This window comes from Ciconia boyciana, chromosome 4, assembly GCF_034638445.1.
Source record: "Ciconia boyciana chromosome 4, ASM3463844v1, whole genome shotgun sequence".
Taxonomy (NCBI): domain Eukaryota; kingdom Metazoa; phylum Chordata; class Aves; order Ciconiiformes; family Ciconiidae; genus Ciconia; species Ciconia boyciana.
Window position 1 is genome coordinate 95,101,673 of NC_132937.1, and position 26,054 is coordinate 95,127,726.

The 26,054-nt window shown below is 38.1% G+C and overlaps 1 protein-coding gene across 3 annotated transcripts in view; it reads right to left on the reverse strand.

Annotated features, from left to right (window-relative positions):
• The window catches only part of SSBP2 (single stranded DNA binding protein 2), a 199,315-nt gene that overhangs the window by 42,411 nt on the left and 130,850 nt on the right, over nt 1–26,054 (reverse strand). For all 3 annotated transcript variants that reach the window (XM_072860678.1, XM_072860679.1, XM_072860676.1), the window contains 4 exons: nt 8,814–8,873; nt 5,352–5,418; nt 5,091–5,161; nt 1,121–1,188 (listed from right to left, as the gene is read on the reverse strand). In XM_072860678.1, coding sequence (XP_072716779.1) covers nt 1,121–1,188; nt 5,091–5,161; nt 5,352–5,418; nt 8,814–8,873 — 266 coding nt within the window. The remainder of the gene's footprint in view (nt 1–1,120; nt 1,189–5,090; nt 5,162–5,351; nt 5,419–8,813; nt 8,874–26,054) is intronic.

A 26,054-nucleotide genomic window follows, 5' to 3' on the forward strand; every position in this document is an offset into this window, starting at 1 on the left:
ATCATTCTAGTGTCTTGATAGCCAGACCACCATGCTGCCTTCTGTGACCACCCCAGGCCCTGCAAAATGCTGGTTATGAAAAAATGTACTAACTTCAGTAGAGGTAGGGCCATGATACAAGAATGACTTGATAATCTCTGGTCTGTGGTATACTAAAGGTAACTATAGCAGCTCCTTAAAATCTGTGAATCTCTTAAGAGATAAATCTAAATGATACAAGGAGCACCTTATTTTTGTTTTCCAGGCTTGCTAATCACGTAAGCAGCTCCAAGCAAGCAAAAGATTTATCTAAAGTGCAGAAGATTGCTCGTGTTGGGCCACTTGCTATGCTAAAATCCTCAGCTTAAACCTAGTCTACTCTAGATACAGTAATTTCACATCTGAAATTTTTCTACACGCTTAGAAACGGGGGTTGTCTACAGGTATCAAAGGCATAACACACTCCCGTGACTAAATCCATGCCCGGAATAAATCAGTATAGCTTAACTGAACTCAGCCTATATCAATTTTTACAAAATGATGATCCAGTCCCAGAGGTACATAGAACACTGAAAACCTTACACTCATATCTGTAATACTCTTCTATATGTTTAGACTGGAAATAAATGTAGTTATGGAAATAAAAACAGCAAGAGAGAGAGAATCATCCACACTTCTTTCAAATACGTCTTTTTTTATAAATAGTTCTAGGCAATGTTTTTATATTGCTAAAATTAAGTACTTCTTTATTTTGCAGAAAAGACCCATACTTGTACCATTCTTTACAAAATACTTCATCGGTAAAGTAAAAACATAAATGTAAATAATGTCATTTTTTAAAAAAATGCATACAAGGATATATCAGTGACTATACTGACAAAATATTCCCAATATTTGAACTTTGACCTGTGAAAGAAACTAAGTATTTGTACAGACTTGTAGGGACAGCAAAGGTGCCTGTAAGAGATGCATGCAGAAGAAAGAAACTGCTGTGGGTTCACTTTTTTAAATTGCAGTTATTAGTCATCCAAGCATGTTACTTATCAAAGCACATTCTCCTTGTCTTATGTATCCCAAATGGTATTTCTACAATGAAATAATGATTTTTCTAAATATTATAAGATTTTATTATTGTGCTTACATGTTCATTCCAGGCATCCCCGGGCCACCTAAAGCATTCAGTGGGGGTCTCATTGCACCTCCATAGTTCTGCAATGATAACCAAGGGTCAGACTACCACAAAACAAAAAAACAAAACCAAAGAGGAGGGGGAAAGAAAGGACAGCAGGTTAATGATATCCCTACATAACCGCTGACTGGATAGGCCAATGTAATTCATTCTTTCAGGAGTTTCCATTGTTGACTTAAAAAAATAACATTGTTAACCCCAAGGAGAAAGAATTACAAACAACAGAAACAGACTAAGAATACTTAAAATGCCAATTGTTTCAGGAGGAATTATTTACACATATAGAGGTCAAGTCAACGGCCAGCAAGGGGCATGTTTTATAATGTATTCAACTTTTATACCAAGGGAGCTCATTCAAAATCAGAAACCTGGACTTAGATTCTAAGATTTCTACATCATGGAATTTAAATAGAATTATTTTAAATTAGATTTTTTTAGGATATCAATAAATGCTTGTATAAAATTACACCATATGATATCACTTTTATAACAGACAGCATAACTATTACATTTCTCTTCTAATCAGTCAATTCTAATAAGTCTATGGCAATAGAAATAATATGAAAAGTATTTAATAAGATAATGAATGTCATAGTGATGCCAACAAATGAATTGCCCAATGCCTATAAAATCTGAGCTTATGCTCTGATATTATGACACAAGTTTAACTGTACTATTTTCATGAAGAACTAAATTATACCTATTTTTATTCAGAGGAATACAAGCAGAACACTCTATCTCACCTCACAATCATAATGCACTCCCTAATCTGTGTTAATCCTGCTACATTTTTCCAATATTTCAAAAGAATGGATAATAGTAAATTGTCTAAAATCAACAGCTGTGCATTTTGGAAGCAGAGGGACACAAATAAGTGTTTTACTTTTAAAAAAATTAGATCATTGTTGCAGTCTATTTTCCAATAATAAAACGAATACACTCCATTTCATGTATAGTATACTACAAACTGCATAAACTATATGACTCAGGCTTATGGGTGTTCTCTGTACTGGTCTGATTCACAAAACCATGTAAACATGAAATCATGAATACATGGGAGAAATCCAACAGTGATATTCAAAGTGTGGGTCTTGTGCTGTTTATACATTGACAGATACGACATATCAGTTACCTAGAACTGATCTAGAACTGATCTATAACTGGGAGAGGAGGTTCTGTTGCTGCAAACAAAAACCCCAAACTTAAAATTTTCTTCATTGTTAACAGTCCTGAAAGTGTCCCATCGATAGCTAGTTTGCAAGAATACAACCAGAAGCTGCAAACAGATGTCCTCATCCAGACCCAACAGTGCCATCTGAAGATAGTATTATCCACAGCTGCTGGTCATCAATCACTACTCATTCCTGCCTTTTTGTGTGCAGCTGGTAGACCAATTGGTGCACATGCTCAGGCAAAAGTTAGCCAGATTAACTCAAAACCTCCTGTTTAACCTAGCTTATCCTAGATGATTTTGCCTGAGCAACTCCTCTGTCAGAACTATAGGGCAGTAACTGGTGGGTAGTCAAAGCAGCTGGGCACAGTAACATCCCCAGTTGGCACTACTGGATCTGTAAGAGAACACAATCTGACTGTAACAGAACAGCAGTTCCGTATCTGTTTTATTTCATTTTTCCATCTTGATGTGGAAGGCTGAGCCATTCTCCCTATTTGGTCTGTCTGGTATGTCCCCTCTTTATTTTAATTCAGGAATCATTTGTGTAGACAGGGGTTAAAGATCTCTATGGCATCCTGCAGGACTGGAAGAATCCTAATCAAATGTACTTCTAACTCTAATTATTGCTAATTCTAATCAAATGTACTCCTTCGTCCTAAAATAAGAGCGCTTTCATTAAGGCTACCAATATACACGTTCCTTCAGCTGCAGCTATACTCTCTACAGAAGTTAGTGCCCCAATTTGTTCCTTACAGCTTTTTACTCAAGGTCACCACCACCACTGTTTATCTGGTAGTTGAGTTGTTCATAAAAGTGCTCCCTAATGTCAGGTTAGCCAAGACTTCTTTCTTAAATATTTAAGATGACCCAATTCTTTTTGACTAGAAAGCATAAGGGAGCATGTGGGAGGCTCACCAGCAGATACGAAGGATGGGGAGAAGTAGCGGTCACAGATTGGAGGTAGTACTCCATTGATCTAGCATAACTATGGCTTGAAAAAAGCCTGAACCTAATTCTTTGGCGCTTTTCACAGATTCAAGCATTTACAGCCACCCACTGCTTTTGGCTTCGTGTTATTTAGTTTGAAACAGTCTAGAATCATAAAATACAAAACTGAGGTAAATTTTCTGTAAGCTTTCAAGCATATGGATGCTATACTTGCTATACTGGACATAAGCATTTCTATATCAGCGCATTAAGTGTTTTGCAAGTTGACTGCCTGTGCAGCAAGGTAGCAGGGCCTCCAACTATGGGCACACCTAAGTCAACTTTACAGCACTGTAGCAAGAGGACTTAAAAGTAGGTGTGAAAGATTAATCAAATTTGGTTTTAGAACTCCATTCTGAGAAGATCCTAAATGCCAGATACAAAGATAGATGATGATCCATTTATAGAAAAGATTGATTTGTGAACTTAAATTTTGTGATTAGCTACATTTTTCCCCATTTTAAGAGGATGTTCGGTACAAGAAAGAAGAACCTTACAAAACACTGGATTTTAAGAGACAGCAAAAATGGAAAAATTATCCTTATAAAAACTGGCATGAGATTTGCCTGCTGTGTGACTAATGGTGCTGCATAAAGTATTAGCTCAATCTCATATGGCAGCATTGCAAAGCTTCTCTTTCTACCTCTAAAAGGCAAGCGGTAAATATACTTCAGTGCTACAGAAAAAATAACAAATGTATTTAATAACGGTTTGTTGGTCACACAGCAGATGTTGTGTAGAACTGCACAACTGGTTTCTACCAAGAAGACCCAAAATTGTAAAGACAGTTATGAACAGATTTGAAAGGCAAAGCTATGTAATCATTTAAAATTCAGTTGCTATTCCAAGGAACAAAGAAGTCACTAGAGAGATTATCTGAAACAGGAAGTAACAATGCAAAGTGTGGGCACAACAAGCACGCTGTAAAACAAAATACTTGGGAACACCAGTATGAAACATCACCACCTAAATTTTCTCTCACTGAGAGCACTGACAAAATACAGAATGACCTTTTGGATTCATATTTCAGGTATGCATCAGAATTAATTTGTTTTCTACCTTAGTTTACTGCTGAAACGTAACACTGACAAATATCCACTCATATTTTCACACTTTTGAAGGAAGAGCCTATCAACAATTATGACCAGGTAAGCACCATGGAGAAAGTTGATTCTTGCAATCCAAGGTTGCTTCGCTCTTTGAAAACAGAGCTAGAGAGATGTTTGTGATTGACAAGGGGGAGAAATGGCAGCATGAACTCCTCATTTTACATTAAAATCTCTCTAGCACTCACCAAAAATCTAGATCAATAGTGGACGAAAGGAAAACTTTACAGAATTTCGGGGGGTATTTTCGGTACAAAGAGTTTGCCTAAGTTAGAAGTATTAATCCTTTCCTCCTAATCAGCATAATCAATTAGGTTGGGAGGATAAGGAAACATCTACTCGATCCTTGGTCTCCTTTATAAATGTCAGCCTTTGATTATAACATACATTAGCTGTAGGACAAATATAACATTTCCGAAATAAGCAAGTTAAGGGATTCCTCATTTAATCTCAAATCTTAATGAAAATGACTGATGTTTTAATTTTAGACTTTGTACAGCTGCAACTCAGAATTAATTTTTGTAAAACAGAAAGTTTATTTTAAAATGGGATTAGAAGAACAAGTCCTGGCCATCTTCAAGCTATGGAAAGCCAGAGTAATATAGTGTAAGTATAGGCCTATCAATAAAAATGGCTATCTATCTGTGGAAGGTACCTGTGGTCCTAACGGAACCATTCCTCTTGGAGGAGTCATTCTCTGCATTGGCCCACCCATGTTTGGATGCCCTGTAAATAAAATTACGTAACTTAAAAAACTATGCAATACACAAGGACCTTCTAAAACAACTTTAACAAATCATCCCTTTTTAATTAACAAAAAGCTTAAAAAGCTGCAGTAAGCTTTGAAACACAGAAAGAAAGACGCAAGTTTGAGAAGACAGTACTGTTGAACGGTCCAAATAATTATTTCATTCACCTTGCTGCCGTGTTGGGTCCATCCCACTAGGCAATAATGGCTGACTTCCTGGGACACCTCCGAGTGCCTGCAGGCATAGAAACCATATATTAAAAGCATATAATGCTTTGAAATTTACGTTAAAGACATAATGCAGATGTTTTGCTTTTAATTCCCAGATGTTTCTTCTGAGTCAAGAGTAATGTGAAGAGTTAACCTTCCTAAATGCACGAACTAAATGTCCTAAGTGCCTAACTAAACTAAAATCCTGAATGTACTATAACCCTGACTATGGATTTGCATGGACAAACTCTTGGACTTCTGTGGAATTATGCATAAATAATCTCCAAAATATAATTGCCTAATTTGCTTCCCCACCCCAATACCTCCTTCACTTTAGCTTACCTATTATTTAACCTCCAAACACTGCCTCTTGCTTGGGTATGTGGCAATTTATCCAAAGCTTATATTGCTACAGTTTTCCCTTTTAACCATTATTCTAATATTTCCTTTCAGAGGTCAGGACACAGACACTGATATTCTCTGAGTGAGCTGTAACTGAGCTAACCGCGCAGCATTCACAATGTACGGTTAATGAGGGCTCTGATGTGGGGGACATTTTACCTTCCACTCTGCCTTACTCTTCAAGGGCATCAATGCCAAGATAAGCTTATTATTCATCTACAGGAGACAACAACAGCCACAAAACTTGCTCCTAAATCTTGCCTTCAAGCATGAAGGTACATTTTCAACTCTGGTCCAAATCAAACGCATTGCTTTTATGTCCTCACATTTTAATCTGCCCTCTGGGTTTACAGTAACTGAATTACGTTTAGGGCTTATTTCTACAGTGTCTTACCTATAGTTTAGTCAACTAAAAAAATGTTTTTATGCATGGATCTTTGTAGCTGATCCACTAGGTGCTATTTAGCATTTCAAAACAACACCACGTTTTCAGTAAAAATGTATCCAGAATGAGTAAATCTGTTATTATGAAAGTAATGTACCCAGGCAATACAGGTATTGCTTACTGTGGGAATGGATAAGTTACTCTTGACCTGGAAATACTGTAGTAGACTTGGATATATATATACAAAGGTGAACCTATCTGCAAATGTTATACAGTTTGTTTCCACAAAAGCTAGGAAATTCAAAATTAGGATGCACATTATTACCTCAAAGGAAATACAGTCAAAAGGTACTGTACTGGAAGATTACTGGAATAAACAAATAACCTGAGATGACATAAATCAGAGTTTTACATGTACTACAGTGGCTTGAAGTCTGGACGATACCTAAGAACAATACATGTAGTGCATGGAAAAGTGTCAAGTACTAGCAAAGCAGGAACTAGTCACTTCTGCCAGAGATGGCAGGTGACACGCAAGGACACGGAGGCATTTGCTGCTGTGAGCACACGTGACCAAAGACTTAACTCCCACAGTCATTACACTGCGGATCATTACATGAGGGACTGCGGTTCCTTTCTAACATGTCATACCACTTTTCAAGAAAAACAAGTGTACCTGCACAGCACAATACATTGCCAACAGCAAATACCCTTGTAGGGCTTGATCTCGTGGGATGTGATCGAGTACTGGAGGCAACTTAGGGGCACTTGTGAGGCACTCGGTAGGTACTAACTTTCCTTGCTACAAAGCCTAGATATAGCTCAGACAACCCTTACCCAGCACTGGACTGTGCTGTGCATGCATGCCCTGTGCTACCTTTCCTTGCCTAAGAAACACAGTCCCCACTGCAAGGCATTAAGGAACAGAGTTATAGTTACAGTGGGAATTTTAACTCTGATTTTTACTGACTTCCACCTAATCAAAATTTCAGCCTTAAAGCTGCACTACAATAGTTTATTACTTCTACACACTGCCCAGCTATACTGTAACTTAAATAATGGCAATGTTGTTAAAAGCAGTAATTCATGAATGCGGCATAATGTAAATGAATTGCAAGAGCTGTAATTCACTGAGATTATGTGATTATGTTACAGCTTTGAACTGAAAATATCACAATGTGTAGACAAAAATGCTTCCGAAACTGAAACTGCAGGTTGGCAGCGCTTTCACAGCACTCACCACATCCAGTTTCTACCTGCCAATATTTACAGTGTTCAGAAACACAGAAAGATAAACAAAGGAATATGTGAAACCCAAACACTGTTGTATCTTTGGCTAAGATTCACTGAAAGGTGCAAAAATCAGGAAGATATTTTGTACTGAGTTACAGTATGTCTGCAGCAAATATTTAACTAAAGTGCTAATAACATTGCACTCTTATATTGTCCCTTGATGATCACTTCAGCAAGGTTAAGTCACCCATTTCCCTTGTGAGAAAGTAGCTATTGTACAAATAACTTAACCTGCTCCCAAACATCACCAAGTTTGATGTAGAGGAATATCTGAAGAAGTCTTGCCACCTGATATATCCAGCTCACTAAAATTTAAACTTCATACTTTCTGGCAATATTGTGCCAGCGCGAAAGACAAGTTTGTTGACACTGTGTTATACAGATATAAAAAATAGCCAGAACTGAGGTTGGGGCATAAAAGTCTCCTCATCAAGCTGTGACAACAAGAAAGGCAGTCCTGGAGTCTCAGCTGGACCAAAACACCTGTTCATCGATCCTATCAACCTTTCCCAATATTGTAACTGACCCAGTTTTTCTTTCAGAGCTCCACGGATATTTTTCTGTCTGCTTACCTTTAACTTTTCATCTGTTGACAATCACCTTCTCCTCCTCTATCTGCACTACGGAGTACTTAAAAATACAAATGCTATCTGCTTCCAGAACCATCTTTTCACAGATGGGCCAATAAAGGTCTCTGCTGACGAACAGCAGCTCATTACTCATTCTTGTTACACTGGCATGCATATCCTTTGATGGAGATGAGAGAAAACTGGGAATTCGATGCTTTTATGAAGTCCTCAGAGTGTCTATAAGAGCCATAGAGCACTTTATGTTATCTGCTTCTCACCAATATTCTCCATATTTACTATGAAATAAATATGCTTCATATATCCAACAAAGAATAGGAAGGAGTAATGCATTTTACATAGAATTAAGTAAAAAATTTCTCAGAGCTAACTGCTTCATGTGGTTAGAAAACTTTAGAGAGTGTAACAGTTACGGGGACATTCTGCCTTCATCTCAGAGCAGGCAGCGTTGGCTGGCTGAGGTTAATGCAGCACCATACAAGGCAACTATATCCTCCCTCTGCAAACAGGCTCAACACACAACAAATTTTGAGGTGTAGACGCTAATTAAGCGCAGGAAAGTGAGCTGGGAGTGGCACTGCCACACCTTATCAAAATAACTATTTAATGGTCCGACAAAATGGGGTGGAGAGGGACTGAGTGAGTTTTGTAGCCAATGAGCCATTGGTAGCCAACAAGACAACATTCCCTGTTACCACCACTGCACCATCAATCACCCTGGACCACAATGGTGCATCAGTGATAAAATCTTACCTGATTGGGTATTCTTAAAGGTGGCCTTGGACCTCCAGGGTATCGAGGGGACATGAAAGGCTATGAAAAAAAAGAAATACTGCTATATAATTCAACTTAGCTTGTAAATACCGCATTGAGTCATTGGGCGTATGGCTTGTGCCATGCTCACACCTCAAGCATCCAGCTTAAATACTTCCACAGAGAATTCAGTATATTATTCCATAATGTTTAGCAGAACTAAATAAATTTAGAGATTCTTAGTGAATGCATCTATCAAGATGTATTATTTAAAACTTTGATACAGCAATTGTGAATGCAGAATATAAACAACTTAATGCATTAACAGTGAAGAATAATAAAACATTCAGATCATATAATCACACATCTATACTTTCCACTGGAGAAGGTGGAAAGGTAGGAACCCTGGAGTAGGAAACAAAAATGTTTTGGGGAGAGTCAAGAGGTAAGTAACTGCATAATAATTCACAAATACTTTCCATTCATTTTTCCATAATAATACAGTAAAATGCAATACAAGATTTAACCTGTGAGGGCACAGATTTCAAGTTTATGTTGTACATATTTAGAACTTTGGTGGTTCCATTAACCATGTTAATTTAATGTTGCACTCCTCCCATTCTTCCATATTTAACTCCATGCTCACACAGTAAAACTCCTCTCTCAAAACCAAATTTATACCCAAATCTGTCATACCTTCCTGCACTTTGTGAGGTTCTAGCGGCTCTTGGCTTCTACTATACTATTTCATAGCCCACAAACAAGGTCAGTCCCTTATGATAAACAAACGGTAGTACCAGCAAATACATGTAACATCTCTACTTATTCCATCCCAAAGTGTGACAATAATCTAGAAATCTAAAAAGCCAGGAGATTAGTGGCAAGTGTGGGATCTACAGCAAGAAGGCAGAAACATCTGACTAAACAGATGATGAAGAGGATCTTTTTGGCAAGCAAGAGTACCTGTAACTCCAGAAGAAAATGAAGAGCTAAAAGTATGCTTTGACTACGAAAAGAGGGACAAAAAAGACTTGATTCTTTACATCGTGAAAGAGAAGCTCCCTTCTGTTCATGGCACTACCACTGGAGACAAGGGAGAGATAAAGGAAAGGAGTCTACTGGGACCTCCCAGGGGCAATTTCTGATGACAAATGAGCTGCTGCACATTTAAACCCACTCTTTGGGGTCTCTTCAAAAAGAAACAAATATATTTACACAGGCATCATCTAGTCAGCTGTAGCGAAGGACCACTGGCAGGTCACTGAAATGCTATGATCAACATCACTGTTTTACAAATGAATGGCATATTTCAGCTCTATCAGCAGCACTGCATTACGAACTAAAATGCCAGTGATCATCAATGCTAGTAATGCATGTATTAATAGTAGCAATAATTAGCAAAAGAATTATAATTATTTTACCAATAATTAGTAATGGAATTTTTCCTATGATCTTGCATAAAAAAATTTAATGGAACCTTTCACATCTCAGAATCACATGAAAGCTGAAATAATGTAACCTACATAAACATGCATTCAAAATAGGTATTAGAAAGCAATTTAAAATACAGAGGGTTTATAAACTGTAGAAGAAGTTCAATGACAAGTGTGAAAAGATTACTTTAATAAAAAAGGCATTTGAAATTATGTGTTACAGAAGAGGGAGGCTTCTTCATGCCCTCTCTCTGATGGTGAGATTCTCTGATAAGAAAGAAAGAAAAAAGGGTTGTGCATGTGGTGAAGGCTGTAAACACGCAGGCCCTTGTAAAGCAGTAAAAGTGCAAGGAAATTAGAATTTCAACCATTTCCATAAAGGTCAACCAAGTGCACTGTATGGAGTGCAGCACACTCCAGTATCTTCGATTTGGCTTACCTCATTCAGCAAACGAAACCTTATTTACAGTTGTACAGCTCATAAAAGGGAAATCAGCAGTGTCTCTCAAGTCAACCATATCTTAATGTAGAATCGCACTACTAATATTAGTATATAACAGTGTGTTATTGGCAGAACATCTGCTCCTTTCAAGCAGGACGGAAATCTGCTTGTCCCCTCTCTTACCAGTGGGTTCACCTTTCTATGCAGTTTATAAAAACATGTAAAAACTTATTTTTTGTACAGAATTGCAATTTTATTTAAAAAGCTGAAACAATACCCCACTGCATTAAGGAGAGAACAAGGCTTACTCTTATAAAGTTGCAATTTCACTTTTCAAAATATGACTCACATTGTTTCTAATGCCTGACAATTAGAGTCCATATTTTTTTGTTTTCTGCGCCCCAGAGGTCAGTAGCTGCTTCAGATTTTTGAGAAGGTCTGGATCTCGGTAGCTCTCAAGTCTACTTAATAAAAGCCTCACAGAATAAGTCTAGGATTCTTCTCTGGAATTATATATGTCATGAATTATGGTTTTTTGAGGCACTGTTTCCTAAGCAGGCATCAAAGCACACTTTAATTTGAGAGCCAGTGCATCTATTCTTAACTGACTTGTTAGTTCATTGCATGGAATAACGATAGGAGCCTCTCTGATACAACTCTGTCTTACAAGAAGGTTTATATACTGTAAATATTTATATATCTATGTATTCCCCTTAAACATATTTGTGGAAGTGTTTAAACCTTCTCCCATTCTTTAAGCAACTGAACCCAAGTGGAACTGCAACAAATGACTTGGTCTAGTAAATTTCTAATAGTGCTTATGGTTCTTGATGATGCATGGATACAAACACTGCACAATTCTATGGGCAGGAAAATATATAAACAACTGGGAAGCACAACTAATGTTTTGATTAATATAAGTATCAATAAAGGTCTGTATAGCATTGCAGAAAATGATGAGATAGTGATGTTCAAGGACAATTCTAAAAAAATTACATTGTTTTGCACCAGCATTTCGTACGTAAGTTTACACAATTCTACCACCAAAATAAAAACTTAAATATTCTAATTTTTGTGTCAGTTACTAAACTTCTCCCTCTCCATCACCAATGTCATGTTTGTCCACAAAAAGTTCTACTGAGATGCACCAAGGAAATTCTGTCAAACACTTTAATGAAAATAAATAAATATGAACAGCTTCTCACTAAATTAGGAGCAATTTTTTTCAGGTCTGACACACACACACAACGTTATTAAGCACTAGGCATTCTGAAAGACAAGAACTTTTTTGTCCCGTGTCGTGTTTTGCCACATCCTTTGTAATTAAGAAAAACATTTAGTTTTTCTAAATGTCAACAAAAGCTGACATTTAGTCTCTGATTTAGTTTTACTTCACTGTTAAGAGTTGCTGAAGTGACCTTTGCTTAGGGAGCAACCACCATGGACTTATATTTCTTATGGCTAGTAGCTCTCTCTTTCCTTGACTTCTTGGAAACTTTTTCTTCGCCTTCTCTTAACAATATTGCAGCACATAAATCATAAAAAGTAATGGGTTTAAAATATGGCACTAAATTAAAACCAGTGAGGACAGATTTTTAATCGGTCCATGTGGCACTTGTCTTCTGAAGACAAAAATAAATTCTTTGGATGTTGAAGACTTGGACATTTCTGCCTGCTACCTCAGCCTTGTGTCAATTCAAAATTCAGCATCTCGATAGTCTAAAACCTTTAATGGATCCCCACATTAAATTCTCAGCAAGACAGACTCCTTATTTGTCTCAGAGTTCAGCAGGGGGTACTGGATAGGTGCCATGCCAATGAATCAAATACTTCCTTGCTCACCCCAGCTACCAGGGAGGGAAAGAGATGTCAGAAATCCAGAGTACAAGAGCACTTATTCCACCTAAGAATTATAGACATATGACTCCTCAAAAAACAGTCAGGGTAAAAATAGAAAGAAATCATTAAGCTGAAAAAATATGCCAAAAGATAGGTAACATGATTTAATAATGCAGCAATAACTTTAGCTATTGGGTAGGAAGAAGACAGAGGGGCAAAAGATATTATCTCCTAGAGCCCTCTCTGTGCAAAAGGATGTAGGATACTCTTCAAATAATGTACCTGGTATTTCAGGGCCAGATCTTGCTTAAGATGTTGCAAAGCCTGTCTAAGAAAAACTGATCTCTCAAGGCTGATCTGACTGAGGAAGAAGGGTATTATCAGAGTGGCCCTATCCCATAGTAACTTCCAGGTGCTGAAATGTCTCTCAAGGGTTTCCAGTCACTACTGCAGCCTTCAAGTCCCTCTAATCCACAACAGGGACATTATGCCAAGTATGAGGAGGTGTGAACAATGCTATTGTGCACTACCCTAAGCTACAATTAACTTCTCAAATGGAGTGCAAGAACTGGCAGGTACACTAATGTGTTAAGAAAAGAAAAAAAAAACACCAAAAAACCTCACAAAACCCCAAACACCCAAACCAAAAATAAATTAAAAAAAAGAAAAAAGAAAAGAACATGCAGAAAACAAAGAGGCAAGAATTTCATACCTAAGCCACAAATGAGATGGAGATGCCACCAGTGTTTGAAAACGTGTCACGCAAGTTGCAGCAATAGCAGAAGAATCTGCTAAGTGTTTTTGGAGAACAGCTGACTAAACACATCTGCGAACACCAATTGTAATTACTGCCTTCAGGTATAAAATTCAGTAATTTGGTATCACAAATAGCATCTTGAAGGCTGCTGTCATGCAGCTGAGACCAAAGGAATATAAGCAGAAACTTCTACTAAATTGGGTGAAAAGGAAGCCAGAGAGGAAAAACCTTTTGTGTAGTCACCACAAAATACATGTATTTATCAGCTTAAAGTGAAAAAAAACCCACCTAAAAGGAGAAAAGCACTAAAAAAAGGAAAGAATACTAAAGAGAGACTACAAAATAAAATCAAGATGTGAAATGTTAAATTTAATAAGCTCACTGCTCTTACTTATAGCATCCTATCATGTCAAATTGTTAAAAAATACTTAAAAAGAAGTAAAGTTCAAGAACTTGAATGATGGTGCCACATGTTCTAGTACTGTTTGTTATCTGCCTGCTAAAGAAAGAATCCAACTGTGTACAGGGAGAGTAAAAGCTATCTTATAAACCGTGTATTTAATACAATTTTGTGACTTGTGTGTGCATGTGTGCATGTACAATGCAAAAATCTTGTAAAATACTATTTTTCTTAATGCCTGGGCACACAAGGGTACAAGCAGATAATAAGTTTCTCAGTAGGGAAGTCTTTGAAGAAGCAACGTTGAAGCACAGTAGTCTCACTGCCCACACTTTGGTTCCAGTATTCAGGAAAAATTATTTCACAAAAAATATCCCCCAGGAAGCTGATGACATAAAGGCAAAGAAGCTGGCACATTTCTCTGCCAGTTGTGTAATTCTTGTTCTGACTTTTTTTAGTTGTTTGGGCAATTCTAGAATATGGTGTGTTTTAGTTTTCTTGCACCTAATACTGGTGGAATTAAAGAATTTTAAAAGATGGTGTTCTACTAAGTATGATAGATTTCAATAAAACTATTTTTCTTCAAATTTACTTCCCTTCCAAAAGCTGAGAATATAATTTACTTGCTTCCAAATGGGGGGGTGGGGTGGGGGCGGTGCATTGACATTTTTATCCTTTTTTTACTCATGCTGTTACATTTATCAGCTACATTTTGTCCCACATAAATTGCAAAATTTACAGTAATCCAGTCAAATAACTAATCCTGAATATTGCTTACATATCAATTCCTATTGAGACTGAATTCCTAATGAGATTGAATTTACCATAAATATCCGTACCTGTTTCAATACATACATGTTACCTGATACCCTATGACTTGTTATACTGGATAGCACAACCTCATGTAACAAACGCACACACACACACCAGGAAAACAAATAAATATAGTTCAAAAAGAATTACTGCAGTTATGGGCCATGAGTAATGGTGGAGTTGCACACATCTGCTAACTGTAAAAATACCAAGAGCCAAAATGCCAGCAAACAAAGCTCAGGCTGAGTAGAATAAAATGGAATTAATATTGCTTGAACAGGAGAATCTTGTCTATGTGGCATGAAAAAACCCACCATTCTCAGTCAGGGTAGCTTAAAATAACAACACTCATCTAGATTCACATTAACATCTTCCCAGCTAGGTGTACTAAAAGGTTTTTCCAGCTCGGGAAAATATGCATTTGTCTGGTCAATGCAGGACAGAAGGTGTGTTTTAAAGCACACAACCAATCTGGTTTAAATGACTACATTTAAGGCTGCTGCAGAAAGCAGGGCAGTAGCTCAACCAGCCTCATCCAGCCAAAATACACCCTCCGAGGCTGACCGGCTTGCAGCACGATGACTTGCTAAGCAAGATGCGTGGAAGCCCCAGGAGGGATGTGCTCGATGCACTGAGTGCTCAAGCCATTTAAGATGTCCCCTGCCCAGCTCGGCCCTCCTTGCTGTGCTCAAGGTGAGACAGAAAATCTCACGAAAGGGACATGTTTTACGTATCTCGGGTACTTCAGGACAGTGTCAGCCAAGCCTGACCAGCCACCAGCAAGTGGGCTCACCTAGACACCTCTGCCTGCCAGGCACCTCTCCTCTGCCCCAGCCGGCGGCAGCACCACCGCACTGGGGGGCAGTGACGGAGAGAGGACCCGGCTGTAACAGCAGCTCCAGCCAGACCTGGAAGAAGATGCCCATGCCACACTCCTACTGCATTTTACAAGGCTTAGGCAAGCAGAGGAATGGGTTCTGCTTGCACCAAACAGTGTGCTGCAGGGCTTCCCAAAAATATGTCTAAATTCATGGTTTTAGAAGCAAACAAAAACAAGTGATAACTGTTTTTTTCAGCATCCTATTTTTTTTTAACCTGCATTATCGAATTTAGAACAATCTCCTCAGATTGTATGTCTCAATACCCTGAGAGACGGATGCTCCTAACTGGAGAACATCTCTTAGGGGAATAACAAGAGTACACTGCAAATTAAAAAATACAAGGTTTAAACATAGTTTTAGCACTCAGTATAGAAAAGGACTGGAATGGTATTAATTGGTTTGTATAATTCAGTCACCATAAGCAGCACAAACTCTAAACACGACTTACCACTAGAAGCTGAAAATGGAACCACAGACTTAATTTGTACCCACTACGGCACATTGTTTTATATTAATTGTGCTGCTACTTGAAGAGCAGGTATTTTAAGAGGGTCCAAGCTGCCAGCATCAAGGTCATAAGCCAGATGGGAATTCTCATAATGATTAAATCTCTCCATTTATTCATTTAAAGTTCTAAATGATAACAAATGAAACAAACAAAAAATCTTTGTTCTCCTCCATTAAAAAATGAATTCAATTGCCAAGTTACATATTCTGTCTCTGAAAATACAATTAATATTCATCTTTTTACATTTTCAAACTCTATTCCTGATTAAAAGGATTGGCATTACTTAACTATTTGTAGTCCAAATGGTAAGAAATGAGACTGCTTGATATTTTTATTTCATTTTCTTATTATGGTAGCAGTACTGAAAAATGACTAGGAAGTAACATTTTTAATATATCTCCTTAAGACTCCTATATTTCATTAAATGGTTTAGAGGTGCTTTACAACTACCACTGGTGTGCCGTGCTTCCATTCTCAATGAAATGGGGTTTTGTACTCTTGAAGAGTAACAGTGGTGAATGATAAAATATGTATGAACTGAATTTATCCAAGTTAGTTTACAATTCATACACTTTCACTTATTTAGTTTCCTCTGCATTTTTTTGTGGACATCTCCATCAGCAATTACAGTCACCACGGTGTATAAGACGCTCTTCATTAACACATTTTAATTCTAACCAGGACTAAACTACATTAGCTCTCAAAATGACACTTTTGTGCTGGCACAGCCTGCCAAAACATGTAACTTAACGTCTGCAAAGCTTGGACAGGCTATCATGAATTCTTAACAAAATATTTTCTTATTCAACTGCATTTTACTGTTAATTATACAACCCTTCTTGTCCTCCTTCACCTCCCAAATGGCTACCACAGTGTTAAGAGGTCTTTGTTGTATATTTTGCTAAAGTATTTCAGAGATGAAATTTGGGCTACACACTATACATCTTGTAATCTACCAGTATAAATCAAACTAGCTGTTTTCATCTACGCTATTTCACATAAAATCGTGTTAGATTCTCAGCACCAAGACAGGATTTCTCTCTAAGCTGGCCTTTCCTCATGACCAAACCTATTTCCATGAGCAAATTCTTCTCTGTGCTCCAGACGAAGATCCCTGAAAAAATAATTTCTGTATTTATGGTTTTCTAAGAGCAGCCTGACACGGCGTGGCAACCTATAAAAACCAACAGTAAGAGGTTTGATTTAATTTAGAGTATAGAGCAAAATTACAAATTTTTGTAAAAAATCGAAAAGCCTTCCACAGACCTCTCTCTGTCTTTCCACATCTAAAATTCCAAAAGTTACAACAATACTAGCATTTCAAACAAAATTAACGCTTTATCCCTGGCCAAGAAATACAGGACTCATTCCACCATCTGAAAGAATACTACAATATGTACCTTGCACACTCTGCACAGAAAAATGAAGAAACAAAACCTCTTTAAAAACAAACAAACAAACACACACCAAAAAACCTAAAAATCTTTTGTCCCTAGCTAAACATTTCTCTGATACTAAAAGCAGGATCTGCCCGCTTGCCTGGCTACTTCTCCAGAAATTTGAGAAACTAAGTAACAGTAACACTTGTTTTGATGATAGATGATCTTTAGGAATTGTACTGTTACTACATCTGTCTCACTTTGTGGGAAATATTATCTCACGCTCACGAAGACTTAGCAAGTGGGAGAGAAGTTCTATATATGATATTTAACGGAAATTTTGAAAGAAATGTTAATTTTAAAAGGGCTTTTTTCTACATGCATTTTAAACCAGGTTAACAGTTTTGACTTTCATTTTTATTAAATGCAAATACTACAGAAAAGAGAGTATTTCAAACCTGACAAGCTAAAACAAAAAGGTCAAGAAGTATTACCCTTTTAAAAAAAATAAACTGTGCTTTTACAGTTCAGACATCATACACACAGCTTGCTAATCTTGAGAAAGCATTTCCTTAAATTTAGTAAACTTTCTAGTCACCCCGATTATAACTGATTTTTTGGAACAACTCTGACAACGACAAGCTGGAGTTTATTATTCCTGCTGTTATACTTAATAAATATATTATTTCAAAGCTACACGCATTATCTTCATCCAAGGATTTTGGTTTCAAATGCAAGCGCTTGTGGCTCATGTAAAGAATAAAAATCAGACTATGACAGGAACTGAATTAACCTCAGCAGAAGGAAGCATCATATATAAATGACAACCCTTCCCCTACACTTTAGTACCACTTCAGCAGCAACTATAATGCCAATTTTGGTGTATGGTCAGTACCCTTAAGTTTCTGAGGTTTATCTCACAAACAGAGAACTTGAATTTTCAGGATAAGGTTATAACATTCAGAACAGATCTCCTAGGTAAAGGACTTGTGCCCAATTCCACCTCTTCCCCTTGCACCACTCCACAAGCAGCAGTGACCGTGTGGCTGCTTGAGAGGTACATGTGGAAGGGGAGGCAGGGGAAGCGTGGGCTCAGACCTTATTTAGCTACTCAAGCTGAGCAGTTTTAATTTGTTCTAACAGTTACGAGCAGTAAAACCATTACCACAACTGCAGGATAGAATTATCAAAGCCAGCAGATGTCGGACACCTTTATCTTTTTAAAGTTGACTTTACTTCTGGTATTTAGAGAAAACGAACAAAAAAGAAAGGAACAAACACAAACTACTTACAGATCTTTCTAGATCCTAATCCCCTCTCACATAGTCCAAAAAGTGAAAATAATTCTTAAAATTAAAATATTTTAAAATACAGCATGATACTGGCAAGGACAAAAACGCACAGATCCCAGTTCTGCAAAGAATTAGACATATGCATAATTTTATGCACTTGAGTATCCCCAGTGGGTTTCAGTCTGCTATACTGGGGCAGATGCGTTTACAAACAACGGAGATTCCAAAAATACAATAAAATTCTTCTTACTAACATTCATTATATAAACCCAGGGGAAAAAATCGCCTTTAAAATCTATTTTCAAAGCTTTTCAAGGCCTACCAAAGCTGCTAGCTTTACTGACAAGCTGTATTTGTAGCTTTGGTGACATTTCATTTGCTCACAGTAATGTTTTAACAATCCATGATGCTTTTCAAGCTTCTGGGACTTCACTGTATCTGCTCTGCTCAGGGCCCAATTCTTTAACTTTTTACTGCTTTACCTGCAATTATCTCATTTGCTCCAGTGGAATTTAGGGTGGGTGTGAACATGTAGCAAATCCAGCTAATTTTGCAGTCATGCTCCAGTTCATTTTTAGTGATTTGTACATTTTAGTTTAAAAGAAAAAGTACAGGCAATGCTGCAAAAGTGGGGAAAAGATGAGGATCAGAAGTGAAAGGTAAGTGATGAAGCAGGATGCTACCACTGTTAATGAAGTACGCCTGTTTGAATATGGGGGATAAAAAACGCTAATGCCCTGGAAAACCAGGAAACTATGTGAGTGTTAGGGGAAGACAATAGTTCAAGCAGTTCAAAGGGGTTTAAAAAGAAACAAAAAGTTTTTAAATCGATATAGACACACGATATGGTCCTGCAAAGACCAGTCTGAGGGACGCCTGCATCTTCTAGCTTTAGTCATGTAATTTAGCAGCTGGAATTCAGAATCCTCATTCCTTGTGCAAACAACGACCCCTCGGTGGACAATTCACAGAAGCAACACAGCCACTCCAAAATGGCTTTAAAGGGATGCTGGAGGATTTCTCCCTCCTCATCTTCCTTACTGCTGGATGCTTGTTCAAATGAGCAATCTGGGAGGATGTTCTGCAAATGTGAAGGGGCTGAGGCAGAGGATCACGTACCCAGCAGATCCCGGCCAATGCAATAGTTTCCGGGAGACTAATACATGTGAGCTAGATTAAAGTGAGTGCAAGAACTGAGTGAAACCACAAATGGGATGGTTTAACCCCAGCTGTTGTGGAATCAGAGGAGATGTAAAGGTGCCATCCCTATTTGTTTGGGAGACTTCTACCAATGACTTCTGAAAAGGAGCAGATATTCTATACTTCCCCTTGGAAAACAGCTCAATTATAATTTTGCTTACTAATTTTCTTGGGGGTATACAGCAAAAATTTAACTGTTTTAATCAAATGCTGCACTTTATTGAATCCATAATACAAGCTCTATTTTTTTAAAACGTATCATACCATGACTTTACTATAAATATTGTAAATATAAGTATAAATTTAAATAGTACATCATAAAGATATTTTACAGCCTTACACAGAAGCTTACAAATCCATTTCCTTTTTATATATAAATAGTTCACTATTTCTGTTTCAAAATGCAAGAGGTGTGTGTTGTTATTGATTTTTAATTCACTGACTTAGCTTATTTTCTAGCATTATTTTCTAGCATACTTTGCTTATTTTCACCATCTAAATGCTACTTAAATTCCTTTTTTAAATGGCAAATAGTAATGCTAGGCAGGAAGAGAAATGGAAAAGTTCATTCTGCTCATGTGTCTTACTGTAATGATGCTCTCCTAAAGAATTAGGACAGCTCTACTAAGGCACAACAAGGCTAAATAAATACTTCAGAATAATATGGATTGAGCTAAAATGAGAATGAACAATTGCCACTAGATGGCATGACAGCCTTACATTACTTTGGTGGGTTGGGTTTGGTATTTTTTTCCCCTTTATATAAGAGGAATATGTAACATTTGTATTTCAAACATGGTGTTGACACATTTTTCCCATGCCATCCCAAGTATATCTGATGATCACAAATTGATGAATGAAGCAAACTACTTGACAATTTCTTTAGAATATACATGCACTATGGAAATAAGGTTTAGTGGTTAAGCTCAACTAGAACAAATTTTAACAAATTTGCTGAAAAAAAGGTAATGCATTTAAAAGAAAAAGTGCTTTACTTATATGTGAAAAGGTATAGTCAGTGGTAGAATTTCACTTTTAAAAAAATTACCAAATTAAACAAGTGAACTGTCAATTATCAACAACCTGCTTCCTCTCATCTCAGTTGGCACTTGATGAGTTAACTATTCAGCAGTGTCTCTCAGGTAAGTTAAGTACAAACCCAATGTTGTTACCTGCCTGAGTGCCTTTAAAAAACAGGCAGGTTCCTTATACAGATGCAGACATGGCAAACTTTTGGTCAACCTTGTAATAAAAGAGGTGAAGCTAACTGGGGTTTAATTAAATATGCATTTAACTGTTTCTCGTAATTGCAGTGCAGAAGTAAGCAACCAAGGTCAGATATTCAGCAGTGTTAGTTGTAACTAACTTGGAGAAACATGATGAATTCCATGGGATTAGAACCTAGAACTTCTACAGTTCTAGAGCAACCTGGTCTAGTTGAAGATGTCCCTGCTCCCTGCAGGGGGGCTGGACTAGATAACCTTTAAAGGTCCCTTCCAACCCAAACTATTCTATGACTCTATGATTCTAACTCTGCATTTAGGTGTGTTAAAACCGGAAAAGTAGCTAAAAGGCAAAAAAAATCCTGTGAAATAAATACTTTTCATTCTGTTCAAAAATTCAAAATACTTCAGTGAACACAAGCTCCAAAACTTGCCTCTGGCCTCTGTTTATTTGCTTACTGAAGCTGATACTGCCCACAAAGATCAAATAAATAGTCTGCAAAAATACAAATGTAATGTATCTCAAATTTTTTGGCCAATTTAAAGATCAGTGAAGAGATAGATGGAAATGGGGCAGCACTTCACTACCTGAAGAGCAGTGGTTTGCACCTGAACACAACCCTCACGCTTCACATGGGAACAGTGGTGTGTGCTGTGGAACAGAAGTGTATCCGGGCTTCAAAATTTCCATTACAGTATTTCCAAATGTTCATGTTGTTATTTTCTAAATGCATACTGTATCATGATGTGCAAGTGTAAAACATGATTTTTTTCTGATCTCATTGTCCTCAAGAAGAAGGGAGTGAGGCTAGTACTGAACACTTTGAAGACCTTGCTCTGCCTGTATCTAAAAGGGCTTTTGCAAGTAATACTTCTGTACTACACAGAACCAACCCTGCTGAAAAATGCTGGTTGTCCTCAGGCCAGAAACTGGAAATAAGATTGGATATGAAAATCTGAGAGTCGCTGAATTCTATGACCTAATCCTCTTTGATCACAAGTGGATGAATTTAACTCACTGTAAATTAGTTTATTAGAACCTTGTGTGAAGCTTTGGCTGCTGACATTATATGCATCCTCTAACGTCTAGACCTGAAGGTAAATAAGTATTATAACCTTATTCAGTCCTCCAGTTGCCCTACTATTTCAGTATCAGATAGGACTCCAAAAAGAGGGACAAAGACTAGGTCATGTTGATCTCTGTGGATGGCCCTGTGAAAAAAGTATCAACAGAATAACTTTGATGCTAAAAAATGGCACAGAAAATGTCCTAAATGACTTTATTTTATTAACAGTAGCTAAGCGCCTTCCTCACACCTTACCTACATGTACAGGACGTGGTCTAGAGAGGAAAACTGGCAAACTGATGCTGTATTTCAAGACTCAGACTGGAGTTATAAGCATTTCAGAAATGTATACAGTCATCTTACCCTTGTGCAATCTGATAGAGTTTTACGACTTCTGTTGCCCAAGTAATTCACAATCTTTTAAGAGGATCGCCACTTATGACATTCCATTTTAATAGGTAGAGAAACATGAAGAAAGATAATTGAAATGACTTATCTTGGGTGACCCAGGAAAAACATGGGTAACTTAGGGATGAACTGCACATCACTTTTTAGCATCCAGGCTCATGCTCTGATTCCCAACCATTATCCTTCTCTGAAGCTCCATATTAAAGAAAGCAACTTACCAGAAGCAATGACCCACCAGACATCACCCTCATTGAACTTCACTTGACCCATTATTTCAGCCTGAGACAAAATCAACTCTAAAACTTGTTTGGGTTCTTCTCCTGTTTGAAGTTTAAGAGTCTTGTATGACAGAACTATTGTCTTCCCTCCTGTTGCTGCACACACATTCAGTTTTGCTGCTGAAGAACCAAGAGCAGATTCAGTTACCGTACAACCCCAATTTATTTTGAGAGCATCACCTATTCTACGTTCTGAAAGAAGATGAGGACAAAAAAATATATAGCTATGAAATTTAAAGTTACATTAAAATACATACACACCAGTAGATGAAATTGAGACACATCCTAACTCCTCATAAACCTGTTTTCTTGACTTCGCAAATCTAATTTTTGACACTGTAAACAATTCTCTTCTTAAAATAGTTATTTGGTTGGTGATAATAGTTGTGCACAACTCTACCACCTTCCTTTTACTGTATCATTGTAAGGCATTGCATTTTGGACCATCAGCACTGTAGTGATCATCGTCCATCACCTGAATTGAAGTATAAAAATACAAGTACAGAGAGATACAATTCAACCGCTGGCTTCAGAACTCCACCTCTGTGGACCAGGCATAAAATGCCAGCGACTGCTAATTAACATCAGTGCTGGTGTCCTACATATACATGAAAACCCCATTTTACAAAGAGCAGCGTTTTACCAGATACTGCCTGAGAAAGCATACGTCTCCCATATTTATCTACCTCCATGTGCTATACTAGTGTGCTGCATTATTTTCTTTTATTAAAAAATTAAGTAAATTTATTTCCTTTTATAAAAAATAAAAGCCACAGAAATAATGGTAGTGGTCAGCAGTGCCAATAAAACTGGAACCCAGGTAATGTTTCTTGGTTCCCAGCACAGTCCCCACCTAGGTTGTCACCTTCCCCTGACCTGTCTGGTAAGAAGCAATTGCAGCAGCAAGAGCATCCATTTCACCTACATCCCAGTTAGTGGATAGTGCTGCACACTGAAATAGAGCTGCAGTGTAAAACCAAGAGGCAGTACTGATGAGAAATGAAATGACTTTAAGTCGTCTAGCAATTCTGAGTTAGCCAAGCAGAGCTGGAAGGTAGTGGCTGTCAACAGCTTTAGCTTAGGCCAATCCAAACATTTCATGAAAGCAACAAAAGGCATCCTTATAATTCCAGGATGACCTTCTAGACAAATTTTAGATTGCAAAAAGTTGAAATGTTACAATGTTTTTGTAGTGCAAAGTCTTAGTGACTAAATATAGCTATAAGCACCATTCTCCCACTGTTTCTATAATCTTCTGACTCTTAAAAACCAAAACCGTTCACTTTCATAATCTACGAGTAAGTTGCAGGTCTGAATTCCAAACTCTCAGTGAAAGAAGACTGGCAGTTCACAGAAAGGATGAAGTTTGTCAGTATTCAGATCAATGCAGATAAACACATTTTCTGTGATATGGTTTATAGAATCACAGAGTAGTTTGGGTTGGAAGGGACCTTTAAAGGTCATCTAGTCCAACCGTCCTGCCGTGGGCAGGGACACCTTCAACTAGATCAGGTTGCTTAGAGCCCCGTCCAGCCTGACCTTGAACGTTTCCAGGGATGGGGCATCTACCACCCCTCTGGGCAACCTGTTCCAGGGTTTCGCCACCCTCATCATAAAAAAATTCTTCCTTATATCTACGTCTGAATCTACTCTCTTTCAGTTTAAAACCATTACCCCTTCTCCTATCGCAAAAAGTTTGTCTCCATCTTTCTCATAAGCCCCCTTTTAAGTATTGAAAGGCTGCAGCAAGGTCTCCCTGGAGCCTTCTCTTCTCCAGGCTGAACAACCCCAACTCTCTCAGCCTTTCTTCATAGCAGAGGTGTTCCATCTCTCTGACCATTTTCTCTCTCCTCCAGCCCTCCTCTGGACCCGCTCCAACAGGTCCATGTCTTTCCTGTGCTGGGGACCCCAGAGCTGTGTGCAGTCCTGCAGGGGGGGTCTCGCAGAGCAGAGCAGAGGGGCAGAATCACCTCCCTCAACCTGCTGGCCACCCTTCTTTTGATGCAGCCCAGGATACGATTGGCTTTCTGGGCTGCGAGCACACATTGCCGGCTCATGTCCAGCTTTTCATCCACCAGTACCCCCAAGTCCTTCTCTGCAGGGCTGCCCTCAATCCCTTCATCCCCCAGCCTGTATTGATACCGGGGGTTGCCCCGACCCAGGTGCAGGACCCTGCACTTGACCTTGTTGAACCTCATGAGGTTCACAGAGGCCCACTTCTCCAGCTTGTCCAGGTACCTCTGGATGGTGTGATCACTTGGGATTAGAGAAATTGCAGAAGAGTATACAGAAACTGATTGTCTAGTTAAAGGTGTACTAGAAAGAGAGCACCTATGAAGGAAGTAGGAAGTTTTGATCATGAGTTTCTCTTTCTTGCTTGTCATTTCACCTGGGTTTTATGGCAGCAGATGATGTTCCTCAGTTTTCAAGGTTCACATACATAGCTATGTTTGCCAGTGTATTTCCTTGTCCTCAGGTAAATTGACACTGGTAAGATTCAGCTCCGTCTGAAGGTATTACAACCAGATACTAACTGCTTCTTGACAACACTCACTCCAACACCACAACACCTTGTCATGGACTGTCTGTACATATTTGCTTTATACACACCTTACAGTTTCAGCACACTGTTATGTAACTGACTGGATTTTGGCTTAGCTCTGCTTGCTGGGATTGCTCCCAACCATATCAATGCATCCACTATCGAACTTGCAGTTGGATTTGCTAACTAGCATGTTATTTCTTTACATATATTCTTAAGCAGATTCTTAATCTAAGCAGATTCTACAGCAAAAACTAATTATCTCTTGAAAAATGTCTGTTCTGTTGACAAGGCCATTCAACTGAGGAAAGTAGATCTCTATCAACTAAAACTGTAAGGGACTAATCTTGAGTATTGCATGTTACAGAGAGACACGATGGCACAGACCCAGCAGTTTCAAGGAGAGGGTGAAGGGTGATGTCTGGAGAGGTCCAGATCAGACTGTGCAGACCAGCTCTTGGACCTGCCTTGCAGAAGACTCATTGGCCATGCTGTTGAGTTGATGATAGCTCTGATTAATGTCACAAACTGTGTTACACAGAGAATGGATTTTCCTCTGTTTATTTTCAATCCCAGGCCTTGCAAAAAGAACAGGCTGTTGGTGGGGCTTCAAGTAAGACTGAAGTCAGATACTGACAGACAAGGAAAGTTTACCCATACTTAACTTTCTATCATCTTGTCTTTCTTACATCTTTAAAGATCTAGAGTGGCTAGAAGTCTGTTCACGCTTCTAAAAACAAAACTCCCACACCCTCCTCCTGCAAAACCTTTAAAATAGT